Here is a 27265-nt window from a genome sequence, read left to right as displayed (position 1 = left end):
ATTCAAGTATCTTTATTTAATTTGTGATATTTTCTACTGGGGGAGACGTTCTATCCAAGTGTCCACATCCTGTCCCCTATCAACTCTAGACATGACACACAAAATCCCCCATGCATTCTCCAGCAAAGGGACCAGCAATCTAAGCCACTCCACAAAAGATTGTGGTAAGAGTGTAATTATCAGTGAATAAAAGGTCAAATTCTAGTTGCTCTATCAGGTTTAATCCTACTGAGGACTCTCTTGAGTAAGAACATTTTGCTGTAGGCAGAGTAGAGACATTTGAGTGGAACTAATAGGAGTCCCTGAGAGTGGGGGTCTTACCTTGTCCAGCGCAGGCTCACTTAGTCTCTGCTGCTCAATGCACAGATGGCAGACTTTGGCCATGAGCTCATACGGATGCATGAACAGGCGTGAACTAAGAAGGAAGGTGAAGATGTATGTCCTCTGAAAACAAGAGGAAGGAAGCAAACAAAAGGGATAAATTACCACCAGTTTTATGCTTTCTCAAAATGTGCTCCTGACAAATTGGTACTTAATACTTCACGATGTGCAGAAGAAAACTCTGCATGTGACTGTGCCAAGAATTATTAGTATAGCAGCAAGCACCTAATTTAACACTTGTCACTCCTCTGGCATCTGCATTATAAATTCATGCTTAAGCAAAGTTATGCAAGATTTAACCAAAAGAAGGCAGGGCAGCACTGGTTCAGCTCTCTATTGCACACAGCCTTATTACAAGCTTAGTACCTGCAATTACTCAGAATAAAATTCCAACTCATCTTCTTTTGCTTTAGAGTAAAGCTTTGCAAGAGCCATTGCCAAATTACATAACTCTTTCTACCCTGACAGTGGACTAAGATTCATGCTGCAAGCCTACTTAGAATACCAATAGAGAAATCTTCTCTGCTTCCACATTGCTAGTGAAAGTAAACAGTCTTCAGAAAAAGAACAGAAAAACATGCCACTTGACCAGATTGTTGAGCTAACTCAATTTTGCCACATATACCATCTCTACTACACTGTGCTTGCCTGCCTGACCTCAGTAAACTGCACACTAAGACCTAGTACTTCCTTTAAGAATCACCAAATACTGTTCATTTCTCATAGTACTGTCTCTTGGGTGAAAGCAGAAGGAACTATATAGCCTAATTTTGCAGAATAAAAATTAGTAACTCATTCTGAGGTTACAAGAAGATGCTTCTTATTTTGCTTTAGTTTTCCATATATCATGATTTGGACTTATCGTGAGATGGCTACTCAAAATATTCACTCTGCTCCCCACATTGCCAGTAGTTAAGTATCTATGGCACCCACAAGAAAGATTCTACAATGTCTTGGTTCTAGGGATTTGAAATAAACCATCATGTCTGACCAACTGCTGTCGAAATTGCACCATAGTTAAATTTGACATTAAGCATTAATGAATAAGCACTAGCTTAAGCAGTTCTGTGCTGCTGTTACCTCTGACCCAAGTTTAAAAAGATCCCATCTTGGTAAACATGGATAGATCTTTGATGATAACAGAAGCTGAATATAAGCAGAATTGTCTTCAGCAGTTATGTCTCCTTACAACAAAGCAGAGATGCAGTTTCATAACCCCTCAGTCATCCCTAACTTTCCCCTGACCTTTTGATACCATTCTCCTTTTCTAAGAATTATATGAAATGCTTCAGTGCATAGATGCATCTAGACAGGCCAAAAATTCTCAGACAAAAACCATCATGTTCTCATGTTCACCATGTTCAGCCTCTGCTGATTCTGAAGTGTGGTACTAGTTCAACACTTCAGTTGCTAATTGCAAGATGCACATGGACCTCACAGGAGCAGTGGGAAATATGCTTGTTTTAAAATTAAATACATTCATCCTGTCATGCTGGTGGCTATGCCTTTCTCTTCAGCTTGTCAGATTTTTAAGGGTCAATGATACATCCAACCCATCAAACAGTAAGCCATAGTAGATACTTTATAAGTGAGTCACCAGGGTTGTGCCCCCCACAAAAAGGGTAATAAAGAATTAGACTTCCTAGGTTAGCTGAGGTACTGCTTGCTGCACTCACATGAAACACATGTTTATTCTGTCATTGTTGATCAGTCATTTGATCCCCCTCCTTAGCAATTTGATGTGACGCATTCTGCTTTTGCTGCACACATGAAAGTTCCCCTTTACAGCATGCATCAGGCCTTAGCCATATGGGTGTATAGACTTACGTCAGGATAGTAATCTACACTGGGTACCAAGTGCTGGATCAGAGCTTCCAGAGACCCTGACAGGAGGTTGTTGTCATGGTAATAGAGCCCACCACAGTTGCCCTCTTTTGACTGATACAGGTTCCTGTTGTAGCCGCTGCTGTCAAACATAGCTGCAAAGGGAGGTGTTTGTGGCATCCTTTCCTGAGGAGACACACAAAAGAGATACAGGATAATTACTACAAGGTGAAACTTAAGAGGCTTTCTAAACTTCAGAGATAATACTGCACTAGGAACAAAACCCAGCATCACAAACTGGGTTGCTTGCACACAGCAGTAAAGATTGCACTGTCTTCAGCCCCTGTACATTTCTCAGGAAAGGGCCAATACAGGCTCTCATCACTACCTGTCTACTGCAATTGCCAGGCACTTTTATATCTTGCTGTTTCCTCAGTAAATCACAGATAAGAGGTCAAGGTTAACAGTCAGAAAGAGCATACAAGAATCCTCACGTGTTTTGGGAACTCAAAATTTCTGTAAAGCTTTTGGGGTTGTGGCATAGCATTCATTGGTAACTTTGGACAAATCCTGACAGTATCTACCTAAGATCAGCACTCTGATGAGGAAGCACGTTCAGGCTCTCAAGGGTTGACAGAGGCCCAGCCAGTGCAGAGGGAGAGGAGAGAGACTGAAGTCTCGAAGGGGTTATGTGCGAGGATTGTCTCCTTCTGTGACATGACAGCCATGTAACTGCAGGCAAAGGCTCCAAGTTCCCAGCTCCACCCTGGTAAATCAGTGCTGGGTTTTTCCAATTACACTGTGTCAGGTTGTGACCCAGGCTAAAGCCTGATGCTTCAGTGCATCTGTCTCCACCTACTCGTGGAGTTGTTAACCAAGGCTGTCTGAGTTCACCAATGATACCACAGATGCGAGCAGAATCACAGATCTGTTAAATCCTTTCTCCAAATTCTGCAGCAATACAAAAAAATACAGCCCTGTGTTTTCCAGCTTCAGATTTTCTTAATACTTGAGGGAAAATAAAGCAGTTACTCATCAGTTTGCATCTCGGTGCCTGTGGAATAAAAATGTCTTACCAAGGAGGAAAAGATAACCCTGTGCTGCAGGCTGTTGAGTCATCCAGAGTAGTGGGTGGATGGCAAGGGGGCTATGGCCACCCAAGAGCTCTTCTGGTGAGGATGTGCAAAGCCAAAAGATAAATCTCTCTGCTTACTTGAGAGTTGAGTTATACTCTACTTCCCTCTCCTCCACCCTCCTCTGCCTTCCGGGGGTAGCAGTGCTTGCCAGTTTAGGGAACCTGGGGTTTATAGCCTTGACTGCAAGCTAAGCTTGTGCCTAATTTTAACCACAAATAAGTTGTGGTTTTAACTCCACCAGAGCAGTTACTGGCTTATGAGTGCTCCTGGCCTATCTGCATTCACAGGGAGGACAGATCAAATGCACAAAGGTATTGTGGTCTGCTTCCCATCCTCCCCACAACTGTGAGGCAAGGGAAACCAAACTGAGAGAAGATAATATCCACAGGCCGCTGTGCTCATGTGTTGACCGAGCATGTGCATGTGCCTGAGAAAAGCATTAATGCCTCTGAGCCACCATTGTAAGTGCAGATGCTGTTGCTTTTCTCTCCATTGTATCGAATCCTATTTGGGAAAAGGCTCTTTAGAGCCACAGACCTCAGCAAACACAAGTCTGCAAAGGCACCCCATTTTGAGAACAACTAGTGATGTGACAGCCTGGAGATAAATAGCATGCTGCCATCTGTGTGCTCCACAACTCCCAACAAAGCACTTTTCAGAGTGAGCTCAGTGGAGATGAGAAGCTATTAAGTTATTAGCTGGATTCCTGGGGACCTGAAGCACCACACAGAGAGCCACAGACTTGCTGCTGGCAGCATGTCCAGACAATGCAGGCATTCAAACCTGCACAGGACTGAGGGATTCACTAAGTAAACAGTAAGAGAAAGCCAAAAACGGTTGCAAAGATGGATGGTGAAAAGAGCCTCCTGGCCTATATGACCTGTGCTAAACACACCTTTGAGATGTCAAAAGATATCTGCATTAAAATGAGAAAGAGTGAGGAGTCTTAATCTCTGAAAAGTGACATTAGTCACTCTGTGCAGCTGCTCAACCACCAATCAGTGCCATCCAACCCAATGAATTGGGAGAAGAATAAAGTAAATACATGTGCCACAGCACAAGGGAATGAGGTGTGGGATTGAACAAAACAAGGTTCTCATACATGTTCAAATCACTGGGCAGGTGAGGTGCAACCCACCTGCCACAACCACGTTCTGTAATGATAGAGCATGCTCCACCCCTTTCAGTGTTCAAGGCCAGGTTGGACAGAGCCTTGGGTGACATGGTTTAGTGTGAGGTATCCCTGCCTAAGGCAGGGGGGGTGGAACTTGATGATCTTAAGGTCCTTTCCAACCCTAACTATCCTATGATTCTGTGATTCTGATGCATAAAGACTCTTGGTCTTTCAGGCTCTTTGCAAGGCTAGCAAAGTTTAAGAATCAAAATATTACTAGGGAGCTGACAGCATTCCCTTCTGCAGCATTTCCTAGGTTTTCATGCTGTGTAAAGCTCACCATGGGTGTGACTGCAAAGTGCGAACCACAGACTTGGACAAATCCAGAATGTTCTGTCACTAAGTGCTCCATCTACCCAGTTTGTGAGCACTTCCAGGGACGGTGATTCCACCACTTCCCTGGGCAGCCTGTTCCAATAACTTACCACCCTTTTGGTGAAGCAGTTTTTCCTAACATCCAATCTAAACTTTCCCTGGTGCAGCTTGAGGCCATTTCCTCTTACCCTATCACTTGTTACTGGGGAGATCAGCCACCTCCTCATTTTACCTCATCTTACACATGCACACTATATACTACTACCTGCTAAAATACAAGGCTTTTAAAAACGTCAGCAGGCAGTGCTTCAATTCTATTAAGTCCCAAAGGGAATAAGACTTTTTTTGAAGCTTGCAGTCCCCTAGCTCTCAACACAACAATTACTCCTAGGACCCTGTGGATCTTTCTTTAAACAAAACCTAATTTGAGACCCACAGAACCTTCTAGTGCCTCATAAAAAGACAGAAGTCATGAGATCATTAATAATAATACTGAGTCATAACAAAATGCCTAAATCTGGCCCCAAAATGTACATATAGGCTCATTTGTTTGCTATCTATTTCAGGAATGTCATTCCAAATGTCTCTCCAGTGGGGCTCCTTTTATAACCTGGTTGAGTCCAAGCTGTGGTCAGATACGGGTATGTAACCCATGGGTTCAGGATCCAACTTCCTGCCCCTGTCCCGCATCCACCATATGGATGGGACAAGAGTTACACAAGCGGGGAGCAATCCCAGGATCTTGTCTATGCAGGGAAGCTTCCATGGGCTTTGGTCAGGTCCTTTTCAGGGCTTTTGGTGGGGTGGGTGCACCTGTCACAAGGAAGCTGCTTGAAAGAGATGGCTTAGTTCTGCTTCAGTGATATATCAAATTGTACTACCTAAGAGATGTTCTGTATGGTCTGCATTCAGACACAAGAGGATTTCACTTGTAAGTGAACAAGATGCAGGACATGTTCTCCATGTGATGAAAAGGGCTGATATCAAAGTGTGACACAGATAAACATAGCATAGCCAACAGGATGATTCATACCCACATGCACTTTTCCAGCAGGACTCCTTTATTACTATGACCTTGACTCTTGTGCTGCATTTTATATGGAGGTGGAGACACAAAGCAGCATGTTTAGTACTAATTAGCTGAGGAACTAAAAACACCAAACCCTGGCTTCAGAATAATTCGAGTGGTATTGAAATTTGGTCACAGAGCAGAATCTGACCCACAAAGCCTTGGCATATAGATTAGAGGGATCTAGGCACCTAAAAATATTGATAAACTACAGCAGTGTCTGACAAGCAGGAATGAGAAAAAAAAAAAGGACAGGAAATATGATTCTCATGAAAACATCCTGAGAGTTAAAACTGGAACTTTTTAACTAGGCTTTGGAAACATTTGGCTATCACTAACATGGAAAACATTTATCTCTCCTCTCTTTTCTTTTTTTTGGCTGTGTTTTTAAGAAGGAAAAGAGTGGTGGGTTTTTTTTTTATTAAAGATCCAACTTAAAGGAAAGAGCAATGAAATAATTTCCTGGCTCTACCAGTGATGTTCTCCTGTGACAGAGAGACATTGATAACTCTGCATTGTGGAAAGAGGACTAAAACCTTTTCTGCATTTAGTATCATTACGGAGAACATGAGATCTTGGGCATTAAGGTCCAAATTCTGACTCTGAGCAGCTTCTGACAAGAAAGAGGTCTCAACCTTTCCAGTAACAGTAATGTAAATAGAAAGCCAGAGCCCAAGACAATGTGCTCAAACCCCCACCCCACCATTTCCTGCAGGAGCCGAGCTGAAGTTTGGCAAAACTAAGGGAATCAGAGACTAGCCTCCAGGCTGCCAAGTGCTTGTCCAAACCTCTGTGTTCAGCAACATAAAAAAATCTGATATCTACCAGCAACAGTGGAAGGTTGCATTGGTTTGTTTTCATTTACATTAAAGAGCTCAATCCGTATATCAGGTGTACAAAACAAAACCAAGGATATGGAAAGCTTGCGTCCTTTATAGAAGCACCCACTGAAGGGCTCAATAACACCCATAAAAGGTGCCATTTTCATCTCCTCTGTTATGTACAGGTATCTCCCATACTACAACCCTCAACCAGAGGAATGGTGACTGAATTTGATGAGAGTCCCAAGGCATACCTCCTTCCTCATAGAAGATGCAAACCTTAGGTGTGTTATTATAACCCCTCAGAGCTGCTTTACCATACAGTCAGAAACCCCAAACCACATTTAGCAGGTGATTACCATCTCACATTATCCTTAAGCATGCTATTATAATATTGAGGTAGAGCAAAACAAAAGACTGCTGGAGAAAGGACTATGAATCTTAACAGCTTGCACCAACCTGGGAAAGTCTGAGCAAGTCATAATAAACCTCAGCTTTAAAATACATAAAGGAAGCAAAGACTAGTTGTTTTCCAGCAACATCCACCTTTCTCTTAAGTGTTTCTGAAAAGAGCGGAGTACTTCAGACAGTAACACAGGCTACACAAAGTAAAAGCATACCAGACACAGTGATCACTGGCTGCATTTTATACAGCTGTGTGTATTTGATTTGTTTACAATGCATTGTTGGGTTTTTTTTTGCACTGAAACATAAAGTGAAATTCTACAGCTGAAGCTATTGAGAAGAAAACTGAAAATGTCCCCTATCAGTATTCCATACGTCTTACTTGCAGAAAATAAATTCACAGAACTATCCCAACTCAAGTCTTCATGTTTCCATTCTTCCATGAAGAATCTGCCATACAAATCAGGTAGTGTGACTTCAGCACCAACTTTGACTTACAGTTCCTCCCTATATATTATCCTTCTTAGAAATACTTCCTATTAACTGTACCTTGGAAGGGGCGGAGTACAGAATGGTACTTTTTAATAACGTAGGAGATGGAGAGAGGAGTGACATGGACTTTCTTCCTAAAACTGGGAGCGAGGTCAAGAGCAACTCAAAAGGAATCCACCAGAGAGGACCAAAAGGACTAAGAGTATCCATTGGTGACAACTGCTGAACAATGACATAACTGAAGTTACATCTTGCAAACACTGGAGACCAGTGAATTGCAGGGCAAGCAAAGACCTGAGGCAGGCATAACAAAAATTAATGAGCCTTGAGATACCTCTTAATTTTCACTAGAACAGCAGAGGATGAACAATTCTGTAAAGTTCTCAAAAAATTATCCAGGCAACAATAGGCTGAAAAGGAAAAAGAAAAACCCCAATGAGCAAAGAGCAGACCAGGAACTGAATTTCAATGAAAGGCATTTTCCTCCTGAATGTGAACAGGAACTCTTTCTTGGATCTATAAATAGATCCAGCTGATGATGTGGGAAGGTCAGATGCAGCACTGCTGACCGATAACTCATGTATGAGAACTTTGGCACAGTAATTAAGCAGAACCTGAATCACTCAAGACTGAAGTCCTTGGATAATGAACTGCAAAATGGATTTGAATGGATATGGATACATTTGTGTGTATGTTTGGGAGCATTAGGAAAATGCTGGGGGATTAAGAATGCCCCAAATTTCTCAAAATCTGTGGAAAAAGGGTGGAAAAAGGGAAGAAAATAAGATCCTATTAATGCCGATGTGGTATAAATCCATGTCCCTTGCTTGAGCCTCAAGAATCAACTCCCCTTCCACCTTTTCCCCATATTCTTCTTCTGTGGGTGAGGAAGAGCGATGCAAGCCTAATGATGCTGAGAGTGGCCATGCCACAGCATTGCTGCAGTACCAGGCAAGCACATGCAGGCAAACTACACCATGAAAACAATCCTAATCACAGGAAAGTTACCCAGGCCAAGGGAGAGGACAGGACATATGTTCCTCCCAACTAAAGCACACAAAACAGCCTGTATTGCTGGACACACAGCAGCAGCACAGTTAAAACACAGAACATGAAAAGAAGAACATACGTGTATTAGCTTTCTCAGCACTCTTGTATCTTGCCATCATCACAACACAGCTGAGATTTCCATCTGTAGGTTAAAACTGAGGAGGCCACAGTTGTTAAAAAGGACAAACTAAGGCTGTTCTCCTATAAATAAGGGGGAGGGGTGTGTTTAACCTTGTAAATCTCTGACAATCCTAAAATTATTTCTTTTTTTTATATACTGGTTTCAGAGAAGTTTAAAAACATGAACCATAAAGGATAAGTACCTGTTAGAAGTAACATGATGGATTAGAACAGCAGTAATTATATGTCACAAGCCATCAGAGAGTCTAGAAAAGTTTAGTCCACTGCATGTTCCATAGCGACTCCTGTGAAGTTCAAGTGATTTGAGAGTGAATAAAATGGAAAAGGATGCACAAAGGCCTCCAACCAGCCAAAGCATACAATGAAATACTACCCATCTTAAACAACAGACAATGCATGTAGCTACTCTTTTACACCTAAATTTATGAGCAGACAGCTGGACTGAAAGCAAAGAAGTTTTATTAGACAACCAATACTGAGACCATGTTAAGAAACAGCTTCCTCTGCCAACTATTTCCTTTAGTAAAATTTGTAAATGGCCTATCCTCCAAGCACTTTGTCTAAACCCAAATCAGCGCACGAGTTGAGTATGATCTCCGCAGGTCCTACGTGTTATGTTTTGTTCCAAATCCATCAGGAAAGGCAGCCAGCCTGGTGGCTGAGCAGGACAAAAAATAGGCTGGAGGGCAAAACTGAGAGCTTTGAAATAAGAGTGTGAGTATATTAAATGCAAAGAAAGCACACGCACCCTACAAAAGCCTTACGCTTTTCCAACTTACTGAAGCAAGGTGGGTTTGTAGAAGCACACAGCATTCCCCTAATTGCACCATGTTAAGTACAGAAAAGTTTTGCTATTTGTTCTTACATATTACAATCACAACAGCCTAAAATCCCACCTGTCTATTCAGCCAGCAGCAGTTTGGCTCCATCCGGTCTCCCATCCACCAGGCAAGGTAGAGAGCTCTATGGACCTGAGGAGGTTACCTCCCCAGCCTCCCTCACTGCTCCTCATCAATCAGATGATGAATGGCTGCAGTTTGCAGTCAGGAGTTTTAAGGCAAGCAAACAGCAGTGATAATTTACTTCAGAACATCACGCTGTGAACTGAGTGATTCAGCGGCTGATTCACAGCTCCTCAGCTGTCCAGGAATGGGGCATGGGGTGGGGTGGGTGGCTGGGATCTGCGATGTCACCCGTGCTATGCCATTCCCACCAGTGAATCAGAGCCCTGATACTCATAATTTCTGTCACATACTTTGTGCCTCATGCGTACTTCATGCTGAAGAAACTGAGAATTTATGTTGTCAATAGAAATGGAAGTAGATTCCCCTACATTATCATTAGAATATCAGTAATTTCAATGTGGTAATACATGCCCACTAACCTTGGGGAATATGTTCCATTTTATGCAACAGGGACGTAAACCTCTGTAAGTCTTACTTATCTCGAGTGACTGAGGGCAAAAGATTTACCTTCTCTATCTGCACAGGCCGTAGCTAAGCGTAGGTCTGAACTAGTTCATGGTGATAACTAGCTTCATCAGGAACTCTTCACAGATTCCTGCACAGCCAACAGAGAAGGAATCTTTTCAGTGCATAAACATGGCAGCTGGGAGCTTGGATCTCCTTCTGACTCTGCTACAAGCTCCACACGTGGCTTGAGTCAAGTCACTCAGTTTCTCATTACTGCATTCCTGTGCTTGGCAGTACAAAGAGGGATTAGTGTGGGGTTATTTCCTTTCATTAAGTTCCAAGATCTTTTTTCTAAAGGGGTACTGAAGGTGTATCACATTATATTAATGTCAAAAGCACAGTACTAGCCTTAAGCATGAAGCTGTCTTTCCACGGTTCCTTCTTCAACCTCATCAAAGACATACACCTTCTGAATCCAAAAGTTTTTGCTCTTTGCAGACATCCACGCTTGGCCTTTCGGTGAAACCTACAATATGCTTCAGAAGAAAGCACCATTCCCTTTTATAATCATAATAGAAAGCCAAGTTATAATTTACAACAGCAGGCTGTAATAGTGTTAAATAACAGCACTTAATGTAATTTAACTGGCTCTACCTAAAACCTCATCACCATATCTCTTTTTCATTTAGATGATGCAGTAAAAATGCTGGTTTAAGGTGAACACTTCACATGAGCTCTGGTTTTCCATTTACTAAGACCTTATGTTTCCATAAACAGAATTTTTACTGACACAGACATAGGCTGAAACCTGTGTAGTTTCTGTAGTAGAAATATTTCAGTTAAAAAAACACAGCAACAAAAAAACAAATACACCTTCTAACACCTAGGTTGAAGATAAAAGAGATGGTCCCACTTTCGCATTTAAGAAAGCAAATACTGCTCTGTATACAGATCAGCAACACTTGCCTCACATCCATTTTTACCTGGGCTGAACGTCAGCCAGTGGTTTCTAGACCAGAGCTGGGTCTGAGGTATAGGTACTTGTAAAACAGCTAGCTACAGTCAGCTTGACTGACTCCTTGGGAAATCAAGTCCAGCCAAACAGGAAGAATCAAGTCCAGCCAAACTGACTGAAGAGTTTCTTTTCCCTAGTCTAGGCAGGACCATAGCAGGAATCTCCTCCACTCACACACTGCAAGCGCTGATTTGTGTCAGCCTTTAAGATCCAGCAGCAATTCTCATACTCTACTGGAGGTGGACCCTTGGGCTTTGCGATTAATGGGTCAAAGTATCCTTGCCTTGAAACAATTACACCTATTAAGTCAACACACAGTAGGTATGGTATTGAACAAACACATACCAGCTCGGGTTGTGAAGAGATCATTGTAAACGCAGCCTAATGGTGTCTGAATCCCTGCAGCATGTTTGAGGGAGGAACAACCTGCAGCCCTGATGGGCAGGTTCTGTCAGGTCAGCGTGCTGCTTTCATGAGGAAAGCACCTGGCCTTGTATCAATGAGACCAATTATCTCAGAAAATATCCTACTCCCCGGTCTGACTCAAGCATATTTATCCTCTGTCTTACTGCTTATGAATCTAAGTGTCTCATTGTGCTGCCTGATGCAGACTCACAGCTTCCCAGGCTCACCTCTCACCTGGCATGTAACCTGGTATTTCTGGCCCTATTTCCAGATGCGACAAGACACAAGCAAAGCACTTGACCCTGTAGGAGGGGCAGGTGACCTGGGGAACATTTTACTCTCCGGAGAAGATGCATTTTAATGAATCAAAACAGTCAAAACACGTGGATCTGAATCATGGAATGCAATTCTAGAGCTGCCTAGTTAAGAGTGAGCTGCATTGTTTCCAAGATCCTGTTAATCTTCTAATTAAGAACACTGCCATGCTCAGTATTATCCGTTTATGTTCCTCACTGTAGTGATTTCAGGTTTTTTTAATAGTACTTCTCACAGCAGCTATAATAGAGGAGAAATTAGCAATAGCTTTCAGCAAGAGGTAGTCTTTGCCTCCTGTTTGTAAATTAGGCTTTATCCTTGCTGTGGCTGCTAAATGACTCTGGAACTTTTGTTTGCAAGCTCATTTTCTAGCCAAGTGTTTATTAGATGATGTGGCTCAGTCCCACAAACCCACTTGTCAGTGCTTGCGGAGTACACCTGCATATCTACTAACAGTGGGGAAAAGATGCTAAAGTGTTAGCAAGGTCAAATTCTGCCTCTTTCACCGAAACATAGGCCACCTATGCAAACCAACAACTTCTTCCTGTACTGCCCAACCAGCTACTGAACAGCAGAAAGTGCTCAAATAACTGGAGAAAAGGAAGATGTGTTGAGACAAAGGCAAAATTAGCTTTTTATTTAGAAACACCGTATAAAAATGTAAAGAAATAAATGGTTCGGATCATCTCAAAAATCCTGAGCTGACTTCTGCCACGCTGGCCATGCTTTAAATGAAGACCATACTTCAAATTAAATCACTTATGGCAGCTACTCTGCACAATGCTGGAGCTTTGACGCTAATCTCTCCAAATGGGTGAGAACGATCACAGTTAATGGAAGGAGTTGTCAGCCCCATCAACTAAGCAGGGACACAGTTGCAAAGAAGGACACACCCACACCAGGGATGTGAAGACAGATGAGCACCACAAGCTTGCTCTTACCCAAGTCATTTCACTCATCTCCCCTCACGCTTTCAAAGCATAAGGGCACTCCGGTTAGAATCCATACTAGCTGACTGACTGCAACCTGCACAGAAAAAGTTTCTAAACCCCCTGATTTACATAGGAAATCTCTGGGGTGCGAACCATCCAATGTTTCTTACACCTCCTCTTTTCACACTAGGCCCTAGAGCTTGATATCCAGAAAAGCTTACAGCCCTGATGTGTCTGTTATCAGGAGCGTTCAGCATCTTTGTCCCCAAACATCACTTAACTCTTTCACAGATGATCACTTCAGAGGTGCTTGAGAGTACCAGTTATAACAAGTTTTAACCATTTAGCATTGTAGTACTTTCCCAAGGGTAACTCCAATGCCCAGGTAGCCATGTGATCAAAGGTAGCTAAAGAAGGATCCTGCTCATGTTGTCATTTCTTTTTTTCAGCTCACATTCCTTCACTGATGGGGTATTGTTGAACTGTGCCTGTCATTTCTGACACGGGTGTGACAGCAGCTCACCCTACAGACCATGAACAGGTACAGTGACTCACTGCATTCCCCAAGGACTGTTTAGATAACTCACACAACCGGAGCATGCATAACACCACACTGTGCTGTCCCCAGAAACCACCACAGAAATAAACCATGAAAAGCATGTATCAATGGGGATTCATTGTACCATCCTAAAAAGCATTTTACCCAGTGTGCAGCACTGCTATAAGCTTAGCCTCCAACAAAACAGCAATTTCTTCCCTCTTTTACAAGAATTAACAAAACCTACAGTGGCTTATTTCAGTTCTGCCTGCTTAAGGAAGTAATATCCCCATCACTACTCCAAAATCAGAGCTGAGTTTTACCTATTAAGTCTCTCCAGCACAGCCCACCAGTTAGACACTTGTCTTGAGTATACTCAGCACTGATTTTCAGCTGATTACCAGCTTCTCTACAAGACATCTTATTTGGAAGCTGTAAGGTAAGTCTGAAGGACCCATCCCTCAAAGGCTGTTCTCGGCTTTCAAAACAAAGAGACAGAACAGAGACCCGGTCCTGCTTGCCCAAGTTTCCATTTCTCACAGACAGCATGTTGTGTTAGTCCACCGCATCTGTAATCTCACTGAAAGCAGACTCTCGACACTTCCCACTTAGATAGCTGTCTACCTGAGGCTCCAAGTACCTCTTTGTTCATGGTTCTTCTGTCTTTTCAGGCCATTCTTTCCCTTTGAGAAGAGTCAGCTCTCCTTTGCTGCATTCAGCTCCTCTGAAACTGTTTTCCTTACTCCCCAGTGATATATTTAGCTTTACACATCTGCAGACAGGGAGGCACTGCTTGTTGTTAGGACTGCCTTAGTTTACTGACTGGCGTAGGCGCAGTAAATGCCACTGATAAGTAACACATTGGCCTTGGGTTATTTAACAGCTACTCGCCCATCTGCCCCTGAACTGTTCCCACCTCATTCACCACTGGCAGGGACTTAAAGTTTTACCACATTCACACACAGCAGATGCCCAGCAAAAGAGAAGCTCATAAACACACTCGAGTGACACCACACAGCCCCCCACCTGTCCTGCCACACACCCATTTTACACAGCCCCATAACCACAATCTGGCACATTACTGCATTTTCATTCCTCCCAGCCAAAAAAGCAGCCATCAGTTGAATTGATGGGCATAAGAACAAACGGGGAAAGCTTCTCCCAGGACTATAGCCACAGGAAGATCGCATCGTGCAGTTTTAGGACCCCGTTTCATCTTAATACAGGGAAAGGGGGCAGGGAGAAGGACCCAACCACTGCACTGGTAAGTGCTTTTTCTGCTGTGTTTTTCTGCTGGGTTGGTCTGTCTCCCCTTCAGTCTATCCTGATCTCCCAGAAACAAGCATCTCTGGCTGTACAGAACAGGGTAGGTTATAACGATATAAACAACAGAAGGAAAAAGACCATCCTGCTGGGACTAGCAATTAGACAGATATACAGAGGGATAGATGGGCAGATGGACAGACGCACTCTCGAACGCTGCAGACACCCCGGAAAGTACCTGAAGTGGCCGCACGATCTCCCAGCCTCAGACGCTGCCCTACTGCCTGCAGGAGCACATAGTCCACGGCTTGGCTTGGCTTGGCTCGGGTCAGCACAGTACAGCACAGCACGGCTCGGCTCGGGTCAGCACAGTACAGTACGGCACGGCTCGGCTCAGGTCAGCACAGTACAGCACGGCACGGCACGGCTCGGGTCAGCACAGTACAGTACGGCACGGCTCGGCTCAGGTCAGCACAGTACAGCACGGCACGGCTCGGGCCAGCACAGTACAGTACGGCTCGCCTCAGCTCACCACAGCTCCTTTCCCCACCGCTTCCCTCGCCTGGACTCCACGGGCGGAAGGCGGAGCGCCGAGAGGGCTGCTCCCCCGCCCCGCCCCGCTCCGCCCCTCCGGGTACACATACTCGGTACTGCCTCCACTCAGCCTCCCAGCTTGTATTTTCAGCTGAGGGGTTTTCCTGAGCCCAGCGCTGTTTGTCTGTTCCGTGGCCCTCTGGGGATCTGTCCTTCCAGTAGTCACCCAGTGCCGCCTGCAGCCCATCCACAACAGGCTTCAAAAAGGGCTTGTGCGGGGGGGGGGGGGGGGGGCTGGAATTGGATAATCTTTAAGGTGTCTTCCAACTCAAACCATTGTGTGGTTATATATAATCATATAACTTGGCTTACTAGCTTCCCTCTGATATGCCCTTGCTCTTGCATGGAGTGACAAACACTTCACTCCTACTCTAAGAGCACTGAGTTTTCTCCATTTCTGGCCCAGCAATCTCAGTCAACACTTTTCCAGACTGGAAAGTCCAGTCATTCCATAAACAGCATCTGAATCTCTTGATGATCCTTGTTATCCTTCACCAAGATTTTTGCAGTGCTTCTAAACCCTCTGAGACGAGAGAAACAGAGCTGCATGCGCACATTTAAGGTGCAGTTGAACCTGAGATGTAGGAAGCAATGCACCAACTTTCCATCCTAGCAATGCCATCCCTCAGGGCATCCAATGAAGACTTTCTGACTGTGAGGCAGCAGCCAGGTCAGAGCTCATGCTTCACATGTGAAGCTAGTGACATGCATCAGATCTTTCACTAACTGAAGAAAAGCTGTCCCCAGTAGTTGAATGCCTTTGCCCACATAACTCCCTTTCTGGAACTGGGACTTTCAGCTGCATGTGATCTCATTGTGGATTCTACAAATTACTTGCCAGTCTTTGAGTTCTGGGTTCACAGAAAAGCCTGCTCTGTCCCTTTGCACACTGTCATGGATCATATGAAGTATAACAAAGTGATATTGCAGTGTTACTTCTGAAGGAAGATGACACAATGCCAAGTCAGAGGTCACAGCACTTATATAGGTATCCTGGTCCTTTTCCCACTTTGGTGAGTATATTGGAGGATGGTGTTAGGCATCTTCCTCAGTGTTGTGTTGAACCTCAGCTGGCAACTAAGTATCATACAGCCACTCACTCACCATGCCCCTCTGCCCCCGTGCGGTGGTGAAAGGGGGAAAAAAGGTGGGTCAAGATAAGAACAGTTTAATGACTAAATAGAGTACAACATAATGCTAACAATAAAAAGGGAATTAACAAGGAGAGAGAGAGAAAACAAAAAGGGGAAAGTAAAATACCCTATGAACAACAGTGATGCACAATACAGTTGCTCCCCGCGGCAGTGATTTGCCCCTCACGGTCAGCTTCCCCCAGTTTATACACTGTGCATGACATGCTGTGATAGGTGTCCTGTCTCTGCTTCCTCCCAGCTCCTTGTGCCCCTCCTCACAGCAGAGCATGAGTCTTTGATCGGGTAAGTGCTACTGAGCAACAACTAAAACATCAGTGTGTTATCAGCATTGTTCTCAGGCTGAAACCAAAACTCTAGGAAGAAAACGAACTCTATCCCAGCTGAAACCAGGACACTCAGGCTCTGCTCTGTGATATTTCTACCTTTATTTCTTCTCTGTGACAGATTTCCTAATGTAATAAACTATTTAATTGTCCTGGTTCCTGTTTCTCTTCAGAGAAACATGGAACCTACAAGAAAACTGCAAGAAATGTCCTAGAAAAAGATTTGGACTTCATTCAGATAAAAAGTTTTCACCTTTTCCTTTCACCCTTCTCAGATCCGAGGACAAACATCTGTTTTTCCCCTCCCCTTGCCTCATGCATTCTCAGACACGGACTTTGATTAAAGCAGAAATAGTTTACTGAAGTAATTGCATGTACAGGCACATCTATCCTGGTTTGTTTTGGTGCAAGCAGCCTGTGGGCTCCTTGGCAGAGAAAACTATCCCAGAGGAGCATGGAGTGTTGCAGTGTACAGCACTGGGCATGAATCAGCAGCACTGTGCTGCTTCAAGACTGGCAAATGCTACAGTTCAGTGGGCTGTAGTCAAGTATCATGTTAAGCAAGCGAGGTAATTTGTCTGCTGTGCTTGGCATTTCTCAGGCCCCATTTGCACTATTGCAAGTGGTTATGAATAGCTTGGCATGGGTTGAGAGGAGATAAAGGATTGTAAGGAGGTAAGAAGTACATTTATGAGTCAACATTTCGAATGCAGAACATGCCCAGTCTGCATTGCTCACTTTCTTGGCTTGTTTATTCCTCCCCTTTTTTATATGGTAGTGCTCACAACAGCAACACAATTAATTTGTGCTTAATTCTCACATTAGGATAATAAAGCACAAATGAAAACTAAACCAAAAAAATCCCTAGATGGATGCTGAATGAACCAGTTAGACCAGTGCTCACTAAACAAGTTCTGTGCAGGCAACGTTCTCCTAAAATCCAGGCCTGGGTCTCATGGCTAGATCTGCTGGCATGAAACCCAGCATCTAGACCGGGCTTTAACGTGCGACGTGGTAGAAATACAGGCTACAGACTTGGACTGCAAAGCAGACCTCTGCTTTTCCTGTTTATTTATGTTGTAGAAAATTTCATCCACAGTGCCATTGTATCTCCATTATTACCATAAAACCATTTGTTTTCATCTGAACATGAACACTGAATGTGTTACTTCAAAACAAACTGGATGTTAGGAGACAAAGAGATTTTTGTATCTAGTAGACATTTAAAACCTCGGGGCCCACATATACAAGCAAGCCACAGCTTTGGCCAACTGTAACCAGGCTCCTTGGCTTTCAGACCCACTCTAGAAAAGGCAGGTTGAAACAGCAATACCCCTATGGACTGCTGAAGAAGCAGGAGTTTAATTCCCAAAAATTCAATATTTATAGAGAATTAAAATGTTAGGGTTTTTTTCAAGATATTTCTGTTTACTCTTCTGGTGACTGGTAGCTTCCTGTCAACATATTCACACTCTCCAGTGTTTCCCCAAGACATATGAATATATAATGAATGGAGGGGAAAAGCATATTTAATGGCATCAGATGACTTAAGGAAAAGAAACTTTAGAAAAATCACCAAGCCTGGGAATACACAGAATAGAGTTGTTAACTATATGCAACATCAGTTGTGGACTAACTTCTGTTCTATGGTTGAAAATCTGTCTATTGATAAAACAAACTACATGTTTCCTCCAGTTGCTGCCCTGTCTCTGGGTTTTTTCTGATCCCATGTAGTACTGCTTCTGCTATGGGTCCCAGCCAAACATTTCCATGTGATACACCAGAAACCACTTCCCTCAGTTTACCCAATAGTCTTTGACTGGTTAGATCCTGCAAGCATGGTCTGTGTAACAGTTACGTGATACTGAATTTCAAGCATAAGAGAGAACATTCTCATCAAAGAAGAATAATTAAGAAAAAACAGCCAGTACCCATTCTTTTTTTTTTATTTTAGTACCTGTTGCTGAGCAAATACATAATCTCTTACCCTGTGGTTTGTAGCACTTCCTCACATAAAGCAGAAAGACATCAGGTTTCATTTAAGCTCTCTGTTTATTCATTTTGAACTCAAACTAGAAGCATATTAAAAACAGATTACAAGTCACTTAAGAGCTATTAATGCTTGCCAAAACTAACCTGTGGTTTTAAATAAGACAGTCAAAGTTTATGAAAAGTAGCATTAAACTCACTGTAGAAAAGTCATATTACATAAAAAGGGCACAGCATATCTGGCATTTCAAAAAGTACTCATCAGAATCTGATACATAAAGAGTACTCTTGATACAAATGGATGGAAGGGAAGGATTTAAAGTCAGTTGTTTGAAATTCAGAAGTAAGCATTAGTCTGAAAACATTAGCACACACTTAAACCTATGCACATAGCTACTGCTGAAAACAGGACACCTGCACAGGTACAATTATTTGTTGAGCAGGTATCAAAACTCTTGACCATGTTTGACTTTTCAATTCACACTGTAAACATTTAGAGGGACCAGTCCAGAAATCACTTAAACTTTGTCTTGGCTTCCGGTTTGAAATTAAGTGTCTGTTTCAGTGATTTGACAGGGTGATTCAAGCACAGCCTTCAGTGTTTAGACGGAGAGGTGTTACAGTACAATGGTTGTATGCTGAGATTAAGAGACAATCACTCAGGGGACTTGACTGGTAAGCAAACATTTCCCATAACGGATTTTTCATAATGTGACTTTGATTTTAGCTGTTTACAGCTGTGTCAGACATTAAGCAATTTGAGCTAAAAGTGTTGATAGCAGGTGCCTGCTTTAGGTTAGGGCAAAATTCAGATAAAATTATTTATGCTGTTCTGGGAAGGTGGTGCACAAAAATCTACACTTACTGCTTGTGTTCCTGTGTTGACTATAGCTTTTTATTTGTTACTATTAACTATTGAAGGAGAACATCCTGTGACAAAGCCCTGGACAGGGACTTGAAAATTGAAACAAATACATTTGCTGTAATTTGCCTCTAATGTTTTGCCTTTAATGAAGAGCACATGTAAGAATTTGTCAGCGTGCTTGTTTCAGACCTTCTCATGACAGACAGCATCAGTCCCAGGTTTCAGGGGCTGAGCTGGACTTGCAGTGAAGTGACCCCCTTCTGTGCAGTGGGCACCAGAACTGAGAAGATGGAGAGACTTCTGTATTTTCAGTGCCTTCCATGTTAGCATCAAGGCAATGTAAAAAGGAAGAAAAACTTGACAAAAAAGTGGAAGGATCAAATATTATATGTTGGAGAGAGAGAAGATATGATAAGGAAATTGAGTCTTGGAATAATAACTATGACATATAGTTAAGGAGGAATCTTACAGAAGAAATTAAAACTGCAAGTGACATCTCTCAAATTGACTTATTTCCATTGGAGCTCAATACCATTTATTTGCACAGGAGGTAACACTGCCCAGGTGGGCAAAGCAAAGCACAAAAGAATCAATTTATGTGTCATCTGGCAGGCTAGTGGAAAGAATATGCACCTCCTGAACCCCAGTGCTTTAGAGACAGAGAACTCTGAAAGGAGGGCTGCATGCAGTCATTTCACACACCGGAACTTGACAAGGTACTTCTGTTGTTTAAGTGGACATCAAATCTCTAAAGCCATTCACCTTTGAGAAAGACAAGGCTAAGTGCTGACATAGGTGGGAACAGAAGGGAAAGACAGACATCCTTCAGAGTGTTAATTTCTCCCCCAGAAGACAAAGCAAGACATTCTGAAGCACTGCTCACTTGTCCACAGTCCTGTTTCTTTTCCTATGAAACCTCTGTGTGAAGCAAGAACTGAAAGATGAATATACCAATGACTTGTCACAAGTCTCAGCTTCACTTTTTCTTTCACTGCATCTAACTTAACCTTTCTCCAGGTCTGGTCAGTGTGAGTGATATATCCATAAATTAGGACGAATAAGGCTGATATTATGCTGGAAAAGCATCTTCAAGCTCTCAATGACAAGCAAACCCTCTTTCTTTTAGTTCAGTTTATAGGACTGCTTCTTACTTGAGAGTCTTACTGAATCCTTCAATGTTAGTGCAGTGTGGAACCACTAGCCATGATGAAACGTGTCAGTATTTGACCTACCCTAGAATATATTTATACAAGGAGCAAATTGCTCTGTCTCCTTTCTAGTGAACATAACTTTGACAGTACTATTAGGACACTTTATGTAAAAAGTCCTAAACCATCACAAGAAGTGCAGCTCAGCACATGATGTTTCACTAGTTCGTTACAAGCTGGGAGACAGAAAGTTGGTGAAGCTGATTCCAATTCAGTATGGCTTAATCCTGACTTTTATCTCTAAGAGAAGCTGTTAATTCATTGCAATCACTAGCATTATTGATAGCCCCCATTTAACTGTCCCAAAGGAATAAACTGTCCAGAGTGAAATAATGAAGTTTCCTGTTTATTTACATAAAGCTTCCACAAAGTATCTCAACTAATAAATCTTTAAATCTATTTGCAATGTGAAAAATATTCCACCTTGTCTTAAAGCTAAAGAAAATAAGGCATTTTAAGAGGCAGATGATGTAGCATGTGAACACCTAACACCTAGAACAGAGCCAAACCTAATCATCGAATCATAGAATGGTTTCAGTTGGAAAGGACCTTAATAATTGTCTGGTTCCAGTGCTCCTGCCATAGGCAGGGACACCTTCCAGTAGACCAGGTTGCTCAAAGATGTTGAACAGCACCAGTCCCAATACCAGTCCCTGAGGAACACCACTTATCACTGATCTCCACCTGGACATTGAGCCATGATCCCCAAGTCCTCTGTGGGCTTGAGAGTTCAAAGCCTTGTGAATTAGGGCATGCCTAACTTCAAAGCAAACCAGCTGAAATGATACCTTGCACAATTGTTGTCTTTAACTATGGGTAAAAGCTCTCATTTAGGACCTTGTCTGATGATATACACATCTTGTACATATAGTAGAAAAACAGGAGTACTGATGAATGTGATCTAGCTTCTTCTCCTAGTGGATAACTGCAAATGCTTCAGGCTGTGTCAATGACAAGTGAGTTAGGCTTTAAAAGCCCCTAGTCCTTCCTTTAGTAGCCTTATTCCAAAGCTGGATATTTTGAGCTTTGCTTCTGTTTAGCTATTGTTTTATGGTTGCTATTGCTGGAGGCTTCTCTTTCAGCCTCTCAAGACAAGGAAACATTTACAAATTCTCCTGCTTCCTTACACTATCTTTCAGTCTGACATCCTCTCAAATGCTACCCGACAGACTGCAGCAATCACCCTGTGAATGGCAAGTAATTTCCTTATTGACAGCCACCCATTTACTCTGACATCTGCCAGTGCTCCCTGACGCTTGAATAAGCATTAAGACATTAACAGTCTGGCACAGGTTTAAGGGTTTGAATAATAATGTTCTGTGGACTCACTGAACTCACAGAGGCAACCAAAAAACCCTTGTGCACTAAACTTTGTCGTCCTTGCAGCTGGGAAAGCCTGATGGAGGGGTGATGCAGTGACATACCACCTACCTGAATGAACAGTCACCTTTTGCTATTCCAGACAACCAGACCTAATCTCTGGCCAATGATGCTTTGGATGTCTTTCCCTGTACTGCAATAGAATTGGGATGTGGGCTATAAGAGACAGACTTACTGGTTTGGGAAAGTAACAGGAAAGAGCAAACACAAACAAAGGAGATCTTCAGGGAAAAAAAAAACAAACCAAAACCCAAACAAAATCAAATAAAAATTAAAACAAATAAACCAACCCCTCTCAAAGCTAAACCAAATCCTTCTGATTTTTATCATGTTCATAAAACCTTCCTGAACTGCTGAGCTGGAATTGGAGAGCTTTGAACTGCCTTTGGAGTGCTGAGTCTTGTACTGTAATTATCACAAGAGGAAGTAGTCTCAATTTGAATGGATTATCAAAATGAGAAAATGATCCTACTGTGTTTGCTCAAAGTTTATACTAGCACTTGGTTTATTTCTCTTGTGTGTGTGCCTAGCATGTAGTCAGCCTGGGAGTATGGTTTAATGGATAACAAAAAAAGAAGACATTTTCTTGAAAGACATTCTCTTCTGTCACTTCCAACCATACCAACCACGTCAGGCTATGCCACAGAGGAAATTCATCCTTATAACAGCGGCGACGGCTCGTAGACAAACCTCAAAGCAGTGGTAGCTTCTGTACCAAATGACTTGTAGGAAGCCTTGTATGCCTTGCAGATGTTTAATAAACTTGACAACGCTCTCTCAAAATCTTGGCTAGAGTTCAGTCATCTCCACGCATTAACCAGTGCACAAAGGATTTCAGTACTTCACAAACCACTCTTTTGTTTTGAAGTATGAATTAAGCATGCACACATATTTGTCTGTCCTTGCTATTTTGTGAAGCGAGCTGGCGTATATTCGAACATTATGTGCTGAAAAATAAACTTCTAGTTCAAAAGAAAAGACAAGGAAAATTAAGAGATGTCTTGAAAAATAAGATAATAACAAGCGTATTACTTTAAAGATGTTCAATTGCAGATCAGTGAAGAAGAAGGAAGATTTATTATGAATGAAAGCAGTGTGACAGCCTGCATGAAAGGAATTTGGTAAGTGCATTCCATTGCATTCCCTGCACTCTTAATAAGTTGTATGATGATGTGAGCGTTATTTACCTAAAATGCCAAGGGGTTTAAACACCAGAAACGCTTTCAAAGACACAAAACAGACACAAATCAGGTTACAGGTGGAAAGAGTATTTTATTATTTATAAATCAAGTTTTTTTTATTCATCTCTAGTTTAGTTGAGTTAATTTCAGTCTAGTTTATCTTAGATTCTATTTCCTCTTCCTAAATGTGTCAGAGCTGATGCTCAGAAGCCTTAACGCAATGCACATGCGTAGCCAGCAGCAGGCTGAGGCATCCTTCGGTTTATCTGAAAAAAGGCCTCCTTTGCAGCCTGAGAGAGAAAAACTGGGGCAGGAACGGTGTCGTGGTGGGGCGAGAGCAGTGCGAGAAGAACCCAGCCAGAAAGGGCCAGGGAGGAGCTGACTCGGGATGGTGTTCAATGCTACAGAGGACAGCTACTGCTGCCTAGTTTATCAAAATTGAGCAGAACAGTACCTCAGGGCATCTCTTCTTATCTTCTTTCTACAAGAAACCTTGCTAGTGGAGTTCCCATCAATACCGAACAGTAACTGATCACCCTATTTGAAAGATTTTATTTCCTCCTTAGAGTGTTACCCTAGGGCAAGATCCCAATAAATTATTTTTCCCTCTTAACTAACACCCTGTCCTTCAGTGTCTGTGAAACATCACCTTTTTCTTCTAGAGCTAAATCAAACATAATCTTTGGTTAATATTGATAAAGCACCAAGCTTCTGTAGATTGTCATGCTGGAAGGAAAGTTGCACAGTAAGATTCAGTATTACATATCTCTTCTTCATAAGTCTTTAATTTCCTTATACAGTTCTAGGTCTACCTATTTACTTTGAATAGTGTATTTTTGTGGTACATGGAGAGAGATGTTACAAAATGTAGGTAGAATCACAGAATAGTTAGGGTTGGAAAGGACTTTAAGATCACCAAGCTCCAACCCCCATGCCATGAGCAGGGACACCTCACACTAAACTGTGTCACACCCAAGGCTTTGTCCAACCTGGCCTTAGACACTGCCAGGGATGGAGCATTCACAACTCCTTGGGCAAGAAATGTACAAAAAAAGAATATATACAAAGAAAAGTTATTTTACAGTCAAACTCTAGTCTTTGAACCCCTGTGAGTGAGTAAAACATTATGAGATGGAATTTGACAGATCCCATTAATTCTATGGAAAACATTCACAAAACAATCCACTGGGTCCTTGATATTAAAATTAGCAAATTAATAGAACAACAAAGACAGTATCAAATGCCTCAAAAATTCAAACGCTTAGATTTAAAAGAGCAGCTTGAAAGAGAATTCAAGACAGTTTGGCCAAAAATGCTATTTTCTAATAGCAAAACCTGGTATATTATTACAGGGGTAATGGAATCACCAATACCAAAAAGGCCCTTTGTATGCACCAGAATGCTGCTATGCTAGCAAAAGTTTAAGAAAAATAGACAACTTGGAAAGCTTGTTAGTATCTTTAGGAGCCTTCAGCTACTGAATGTGATAATTCAAGTAGTTTCAGCCAGATGATGGATGTTCAAGGCCAAATTATAACCTATTGTTCTGAAGAAACTATTTCAGACATCTCAGAGGAAGTGCGCTGAGTAACTGCCCGGAAAAATATCTTTGCAAAAGTGTTAGTTAAAAATCCATGAAATAAGATTGTCTTTTTTTTCTTTAAAGATGTTATGGTTTTGACACTGAATCAAGTGGTGTTGCAGTAGTTGAGACATGATGCAAGAGCACAGACAAGAGTTTTTATGTTTGCGACAAATGCTGCCAATTCAGGCAGAATGTATCAAGATTTCAGTTGCTTTATATAAAGAAAAGATTCTTCAAAATGAAAAATAACTGCCCAACAAGAGCTGTTCTCGTAATGCTTGCTCACTTGAAAAAAAGCTTTGCTTTCTCTGAGAAACAGAATGTCATGGAGAGAAAATGTCTGGCAAAGAGAAGAGGAAGCAACAGCTGTAATGAAATTCCCATGCACTGGAAAAAGCGGATGACCAATATTAGCCACAAAGCAAAGATACAACAGCTATTAGTAGCCTTATAAATTTGTGATTTTTGTAGCCCTGGTAGTCCACCTCAGAAGCGAACCAGTAATGTCAAACCAATTCCTAATTTATGCATCCATGTTAGTCTTTGGAAAGTAAACAAATCTGACACAAAATCAACCTCTTAAAAGAGAAATGGGCTTGACATTGGTTCAGCTAAGTAACCATAGTTTGAATATACAGTGAACCTAGGACATACTGTTTCCAGTAATGCACTGAGATTCCTTCACCAGTCATGAACCTGCAAAGGCTGTAAAACAATAAGTGGTTTTGTGGAATTCAGTTGTTAGAAAAAACTCTGATGAAGATACCAGGGCACCCTACTTCACACACTTTACCCACCCCCAGCCAGAATCCATCTTCACCTCAGTTAAAAGGTGCTGCTGAGAGCAAAAATAGACATACAAGCAAGTTTGGGTGGTGACTTTATGCAGCAAATTTATGTATTAGAGTGATGGCACAGAGCTCTGCACAAGCCAGGAAGCAAGGTGAGCTGCCAGAGTTGTCGACAGATTTGCATAGCAGATACTGTAAGATTTGCTTTTTGCTCGTGTTAACAAGACTAGAGCTAGCTTCAAGATATCTACCCCTACTACAATTACTCTAATGAAAATCAGTTTGTCCTTGTTCTCTAAAGCTCTTACAAATACAAGAGAAATCCTCTATATAAATAACAGCATATCAGGTTTTTTCCTCATGCCTCACTGCAGCTAAACAGTTGCATTTACAATATCTTGACCTATGTGATAACCTAATAAAACTTACTCTACAGAAGCTGTCAAGCAAAACCAGAATTTCTTCCCCTTCCCTACACAAGGTGACTGCCTAGGGTAAGAGAAAAACATATAGTATTTATGCTGTACTGAAACAAATAGCTTCTTTTTCTCCTCAACCAGGGTGTCATAACAGTTATGAATCTAGAATAAAACTGCACTATTTCAGTGGGGAAAGGAGGAGTCATGTAAATGTTAGGTGGATAACTTAAGCCAAGGACATCAGAGAAAGCAGCAGTCAGTCATTCCAGAATTGACCTGTTGGGCCTACACATCCATTTCAGAACTGCTTCTATCATGGATTAAAGGCTGAGCAAGCAAGGCAGCTCTTTTAAGTGTGGTGAGTTTGCAGGGGAGGACAATAGGAAGCATCTGTCTTCCCACTCATGTATTCACAAAACTTGGTAATTTCAGCAATTAAAATTAATCTCTGAAGTAAAGAAGCCACTAACGCATTAATCCTAAAGAAGTGTTTCCATTTTTGCTTTAAACTGACATTGACTGGAACTTCAGTGAAGGGGTAAACTATTATTAAACCCAGCCCATATCAGTTGAAGAAGCTGTGAAGTGGGAAATAAGACAATTTAGAATATTTATGGTGTGAAAGAGGAGAAGAGCATTCAACATAGAAAACAATACTTTTTCTGAGTATCCCTTCCAGCTTTGCTTATGTGGATATGTTTAATAGTTTTATTTTGGGATATTTTATCATTCATTAAAGGTCATTTGATTTGCTGCTCATAGTGCAAGATTTCCCATCTAACTTTCCTCATGTATTGCACCAGGTGGGGAGTGAAGTAAAACCAGGATTTAGAGACTGGGGTTTTCACTGAATTCAGTAGGAACCATCTTAATGACTGATGCTCTGAATTATACTCCACCAACCACTGCTTCAAGATGAGGTCCCTTCATTCAGTTGTACTCTAGAAACGGTATGTCTATTTTGAACTGCTCAAATAAACCACTTTTCCCATTCTCAAAATATATTAGAACAAATGAAACACTTCCTGTTCTCTTGCTTTAGCTGCTGTGCTACGACCTCATTATCACAGTATCACTGAACGTGCTGA

General features: G+C 42.0%; 1 protein-coding gene across 5 annotated transcripts in view; it reads right to left on the bottom strand.

Annotated features, from left to right (window-relative positions):
- The window catches only part of RASGEF1B (RasGEF domain family member 1B), a 29926-nt gene extending 14885 nt beyond the window's left edge, over window positions 1–15041 (bottom strand). Inside the window, exons 1-5 of one of the 5 annotated variants that reach the window (XM_031046830.2) lie at window positions 9705–9835; window positions 8991–9092; window positions 8747–8822; window positions 2209–2391; window positions 322–444 (exon numbers count right to left, since the gene is read on the bottom strand). In XM_031046830.2, the coding sequence (XP_030902690.2) occupies window positions 322–444; window positions 2209–2385 (300 nt within the window). In that variant the 5' untranslated portion in view covers window positions 2386–2391; window positions 8747–8822; window positions 8991–9092; window positions 9705–9835. Of the gene's footprint in view, window positions 1–321; window positions 445–2208; window positions 2392–8746; window positions 8823–8990; window positions 9093–9704; window positions 9836–14926 lie in introns of those variants that run through there. The other 4 variants (XM_034064947.1, XM_031046829.2, XM_013128418.3 and 1 more) reach the window with 4 other exon arrangements.
- Between the last annotated feature and the right edge of the window lie 12224 nt (window positions 15042–27265).

This window comes from Melopsittacus undulatus, chromosome 7 (assembly GCF_012275295.1).
Source record: "Melopsittacus undulatus isolate bMelUnd1 chromosome 7, bMelUnd1.mat.Z, whole genome shotgun sequence".
Lineage (NCBI taxonomy): Eukaryota > Metazoa > Chordata > Aves > Psittaciformes > Psittaculidae > Melopsittacus > Melopsittacus undulatus.
The sequence above is the reverse complement of the archived record's forward strand: the minus strand, read 5'-3'. Positions and strand labels throughout refer to the sequence as shown.